Source organism: Pleurodeles waltl, chromosome 3_1 (assembly GCF_031143425.1).
Source record: "Pleurodeles waltl isolate 20211129_DDA chromosome 3_1, aPleWal1.hap1.20221129, whole genome shotgun sequence".
Lineage (NCBI taxonomy): Eukaryota > Metazoa > Chordata > Amphibia > Caudata > Salamandridae > Pleurodeles > Pleurodeles waltl.
Genome location: NC_090440.1, coordinates 879366955 through 879372954, shown reverse-complemented (window position 1 = coordinate 879372954; position 6000 = coordinate 879366955). Strand labels below are relative to the sequence as shown.

Below are 6000 nucleotides of genomic sequence, written 5' to 3'. Positions count from 1 at the left end.
AGGAGAGTCGCACGCGATCTCCAACAGCAACGGGAACCACAGCTGTGCCCTCCAGAGAGGAGTAATTAAAATCACCTCCGCTTTCTGTCGTTTGATCTGCGACGCCACCCTCGGAATCATGGCGAATGGAGGAAAGGCATAATTGAGGGACCCTGCCCAATCTTGAAGGAACGCATCCGTTGCTCTCGTCAACGGATCGGGCCTCCAACTGAAAAATTCTGATAACTGCTTGTTTAGGCGAGAGGCAAACAGATCTATTCTGCATTTACCCCACAGTTGCTGAGTCAGCAGAAACAACTGAGGCAGAAGCCTCCAGTCGCTATAATCCGTGAGATAGCATGAATGCCAATCCGGTACCACATTGATCTGTCCCGGCAGATACTCCGCCTTCACCTGCGGGCGATGTTCCAGACAGTAATGCCAAAAATCCTTGGCTATCTCCGCTAGGATAGGTGATCGCGTGCCCCCCAGCTTGTTGATATATCTGACTGCCGCCACATTGTCCATCCGAAGCAGACTGTAACACGAAACTCTCTTGGGTGACAGAGTCTTTATTGCAAAAGAACCCGCTAATAACTCCAGGCAATTGACATGCAACTGAAGTTCCTGCGAGGACCACCTCCCCCCCGTCGAGATGTCCCCGCATCTCGCACCCCAGCCCCAAAGGCTGGCATCTGACTCTATCACTGTCTCGGGTTGGGAGCTGAAGATGGCTCTGCCATTCCACCCGTCGACTTGGGATAACCACCAGTTGAGCTCCAAACGGACTTCCTCCGTCAGAGGAACCAAGTCCGAATATGTCATGCCCCGCTGGAGATGACGTATCTTGAGTCTCTGTAACGCTCTGTAGTGGAGGGCGCCTGGAAAGATCGCTTGGATTGAGGATGCCAGCAGTCCCACAATCCGAGCGATCTTTCTCAGGGACAATGACGTCTTGGATAAGGCCACCTGAAGCTCCCTCTTGATGTCCTGAAGCTTGGCTTTGGGAAGAACCAAAAGTGATCTGTCGGAGTCTATCAGAAAACCTAAGAATTCTACAGTCTTGGAAGGTACCAGGATCGATTTCTTGTCGTTTATGAGAAATCCGAGATCCTGAAGAAGGGCTACAGTTGTGAGCCCGTGTTGTCTCAGCAGCTCCTGGGATTGCGCCATGATCAGGATATCGTCTAGATAAACGATCAAACAAATCCCTTTCTCCCTCAGGAACGCCACTACCGGCTTGAGCAGCTTGGTAAAACACCAAGGCGCCGAAGAGAGCCCGAAGGGCAGAACCAAGTACTCCATCCAAGTGTACCTCCACTTGAACTGGAGGAAATGCCTGTGGGGATGCCAGATGGGAATCGTCAAATAAACATCCTTGAGATCCAGGCGAATCAGCCAGTCTCCCGGCTGAAGGAAATCTAGTAAGAGATGAAGACCCTCCCATTTTGAAATGCCGGTAAACAATAAAAGCGTTGAAGTCTCGAAGATTTATGACCAAACGGTGACCTCCTCCCCTTTTCTGAACTAGAAAAATATTGCTGCAGAAACCCGAAGGATGGGGATCGCAAAAAGCGATGGCTGTCATCTGGAGCAGCTCTTGAATCTCGGAATCTATGACGTTGATGCCTTGTCGGGAAAAATGGAGAGGAGGAGGAATACTCTCCTGCAGCGGAGTCTGATAAAACTCCAGACGAAAACCCTGGACTGTTTGCAACACCCATTCATCCTGAGTCACATGAGACCAATTGTGGAGGAAAAACTGAACACGACCCCCCAACTGAATGAAAGAACCGTCTTGAATTCTCACCTGTAGACAAGCTTGAAAGGGAGGTAGATCTGGCACCGCCTCAGTGACCACGCCGTCGGGTGAAGCGGGAGGGGAAGAAAGCACCTCCTCTGCTATACTCCTGGCCCCGGAAGGAGGCACGTTGGGTACCTTGGAAGGTTGGACGGCCTGATGAGCGGCCCCTACCTCGTCCGGCCCGGCCAAAAACACCAGACTGAAAGACCTTTTTAAGGTTCGCCTGTGCTTTATCCAGAGTTGTGAACGTAGTAACGTACTTGGCAATATCTTTGACAAACTTGTCGCCAAAAAGACGATCGTCTGCCAGGGGGCCTGCATCCGCCGCCCCCAACTCCATCAATGTCGAATCAATTCTCATGAGAACTGATTTCCGATGCACAATTGAAATAGTGCAATTAGCATTCCCCAACAAACATATCGCCCTCTGAGTCCACTCAGCCAGGGTGTGGGAATCAATAGCTCACCAGACTCTTTAGCCCTCAGGGCCATTTCCAAACTTTTTGGCAAGGGACCTGCGAGATCCAAAAGTTTGTCCTGGCATGAACGCCAGGCCCTGTCGATACCTTTCTTGGGGTCCTTGGAGAATTTTTTAAGGAAGGTCAGCATGCTGGGCTCTATATCTGGCGTCTCCGCCACCTTATCCAGAATCTCCGGCCTAGGGCACTCAGCCCGCAATCTATTTTGGACCTCTTTGTCAAAACCCTTCCTCAGTTTGTCGTGGAGGTAATCTGTCACGGCCTGCGCCGGGGCCCAATCCGCTGAGCGAGGGTAGATAATGCCCTTTGGGTTGAATTGGAATGGGTTAGAGGGCGACTGAGACCTCTCCTTAACCTGAGAAGAGCCAGATTTTCGAGCTCTCTTGTGCTTACACTAGATATTGCTAGAGTGAGAGGACCTAGAGGAGGCTGAGTCTGAGTCAGTCGAATCCACTGCTTCTATAAAAGAGCCCTTGGAAGTTGACGGCAGGGAACAATATACATGGTCAGAGGAAGCCTTAGCCAACGCTGACAAGGCGCCATCATGCGGCCAAGAAGAGGTCGGGTGAGTAGTCGCCGCCACAGGGCCTTCTTCCATAACCTTCTCCTCTGGCAAAGGGGGCCAACCCTTGTTTTTTGATAAAAGAGTCAAATTGTTGAGTGATGGGCTTGAGAGCTGCGAGGACAGCTTGGTTAATCCTCTGCGGTACGGACACCGCCAGCGCCCTGCTCAGAGACTGTTGTACTGAGGCATTAATTACCTCAGACAAACCTGCGCCCAACTGGGGACCGAGGGCGTCCTCAAAACCATGCCCCATTTCCTCCTCCTCAAAGGGCAGCCACTCGGTCATGATCACACCAGATTGCCACAGCAACTTCGCAAAACTCAGCCTGGACACTGAAGCAAGGAAGGGGGGAGCCAACCCCAAGTGCAAGGAAAATCCGTACAATAAGGCTCCTTGGCACAGCCGTAATATGATTATTACAGCCCCTTCAAATGTAGCTAGGGGCGTAAGTAAGAGCTAACAATCAAATATATAGCGTGCACACCGCTAAAACGCAGGGCAAAGCTAATTCTTTCAGCCAGGCGTGGAACAGCCGGTGATAAACACGTCAGGAATGCCAAAAATGCGCGATTCCGACGTGCTGTCAATGGCTGGAGGAGAAATTGACGACGGAATGCACATAGCCCAACTAGTAGAACTAGTAGGATTTGGGCTACATGCACGGTCATGCTCTCCGACTCGGGCCGCACAAGTGAAAGGCACCGGTCGAGCGCAACGCGCTAAACGGCTGTAAGGGGGGGCCAACCTGAAAGGAAATAACGACTGGGAACTGATGCGAGAGCAGAAGCTCCCGAAAACGGGATTCCGCTCCGATTGGCACACGGTAAGAGGCACAGAAGCTAGGCAACGCCGGCGCTATTGCAAACACACGCGTGCGCCCCTTAAACACAACAAACGTCCCCAAACGAGAAGGGAAGAAAAGCACTTAACTCGGTGAGGAGCAGCAAAGAAAGAGGAAGTCCCAGAGTGGTTGTGGACTCTAATATGATTAAGGGGCTGTTGATTGGTGGACATTTTTCTGCAATGATTTTTGGGAAATGTAGTTTGTGTTTTGATTGGCTGCTGATATTTTGAGTAATAAAGAAAGAGAAGCATAATCTGAGCCTTCGGTCCTGAGCCTTCGGTCCTGACATAGAATCTATACCTCCCATTGTACACTAGAGCCACCTTGTGGCCTTTGACAAACAATACTCGGAGCTTACCTAGCGAAGTGAGAAACTGGAACAAGGTTTTACCACACTTCAGGACACGGTTCAATTGCGTGACAATCTCTGGAATTGCGGTAATGCAGGAAAATGACCAGATTAGCGTTATTCTAACCTGAGATGTGTGACGCTTGGGAGGGCTAAGGTTAAAAAATTATTGCCCAATAACACACAATTTGGCCAAATAGGAAACCGAGTTTAAAAACAGTGTCTCCTGGTCCTACATTTCGAACTAGGTAGAATAGACCACAGCTGGGAGGCAGTGATTATGAAGGCATGTAAAGTGATTGTGAAAGTTGGCCTCCCTACCTAAAGAACAAAAGGTGCAATTATTTTTAAGCATCATTTGAACCATATAAATCCATAATGGAAGTTTTTGAAGCGCGCGTTACTTTTTTAAAACAGGTTATTCCTTCGCATTCTGGGACCCCGCCGTACTCCCAGTCTTATTAAAACTAGAGCTCTCAAATTAACCGGTTGCAAGAGAGTGAGTATGTTATCCAAGTCGGGCTTTTCTGTATTGAATGCTGGAATTTGTAAACAGCAGTTCCTCAAGTTATGAATTCAAAGGAAAAAAATATGGTCTGGATGAACTACACAGGGGACAGAGAAACTCGAAAACGTTCAAAATCGCAAACACCCCTTAACGGCGATGCACCGGATGCTGGCACACCCTAAGTGCTACGTTAGCATCCTAGACCTCCGGGAACATGTTTCGAGACACGTTAGGTACGTTTAAAAGATCGCAAATGTACTTTTGCGAACTCCCATCTTGGGGAGGGTAAAATACGTCAGATCCTGCAAAGGCTGGAGCGGAATAGCTGTTTTCGTTCGGCCATGTTGGGTGTAGGAGTAGTCAGCAAACACCATTGAAAGAAGGGCCCGGTCGCGCTCGGCGGCCATATTTTGAGTTGGAACTTCTTCATTTTCTTTGGCTGTCGTTCTAGATTACGTTGGCGGCCATGTTAATTGCTGGTAAAATCCTCCTCTCGTTTGAAGTCTGCCTCCATTTGCCTCACTAAATATGGCAGCCTCTATACAGGCGTAGGTTGTGTTCCTGGCTGTATCTTTTTGACAGTGAAGATGTTCCTCGCCCGGAGAGTGCTGTTTGCGATCTGCCGGCCACGGGGATGCCGCCGTTTTTCGGGACACTTCTTAATTAGTCCCCTGAGCGCTGCTGCACGTGCAGGGTCGGGTTCTAACGAAAGGACGAACGATGGGAGAGGTGACTGTAGGATGTGTGTTGATTTGGAGAATTGCAAGCATTATTTTGGGCGGTAATAAATGCATTAAATGCACAAGTAATTTGTCATAGCTCCAGAGAGAACGTTAGTCCTTAATAAGGGCTGGCAACGAAGTCCAATACAGACTCTAACAAACTGTATACAGTAAACCACAATACTGTTTTATGGGAAACGATTGTCGTGAAAGGGTGTTTTATTGTAGTATTTACTTTGTTATTGAACCTCGTTTATGTGACTTATAGCTTGTAATAATTATGACATTACCACTCAAATCTGAACAGGTGGGTATGGATCCAGAGCTGAGGCAATTAAGAGCCTCAAGTGCACTTATCTCTGTGTTTATGTAGGCTTCTGTACACCCTAATGTGTGTGACATTGTGGCTCCCCCTAGTAACCAGTGTTGCTCCTTGGAAGCTATACAGGGTGCCAAGGACCACCAAAAGTATATGCTGTCCCTCATCTTAAGGGCTTTATCCCTGGCATAATTGTGACAGTTTGTGGCATGATAATGCCATTGGAATACCAGTGGTCACCCTTGACTATTTTGGGCATTCCTTGTCTACTTGTGGCATACTGGCATAGTAAAAGCATGCAGTGTCCCCCAAAGATCATCTCTCAGCCCCACGCTTTTTAAGTCCTATATGACTTCATTGGTCATCATCGTCCGATCCCATGGTCTCAACATAATCTCCTAATTTAACAACACTCCGCTCATCTTTTCAC

General features: G+C 48.8%; 1 protein-coding gene across 3 annotated transcripts in view; it reads left to right on the top strand.

The window, feature by feature from the left end:
- The first annotated feature begins 3517 nt into the window (after nt 1–3517).
- The window catches only part of MRPS15 (mitochondrial ribosomal protein S15), a 58296-nt gene continuing 55813 nt past the window's right edge, over nt 3518–6000 (top strand). The window contains exon 1 of one of the 3 annotated variants that reach the window (XM_069223868.1): nt 3518–3651. Coding sequence is in view for 2 of the 3 variants with exons in the window: in XM_069223866.1 (XP_069079967.1) it covers nt 5117–5258 (142 nt within the window). In the remaining variant the exon portion in view is untranslated. Of the gene's footprint in view, nt 3652–5019; nt 5272–6000 lie in introns of those variants that run through there. The other 2 variants (XM_069223866.1, XM_069223867.1) reach the window with 2 other exon arrangements.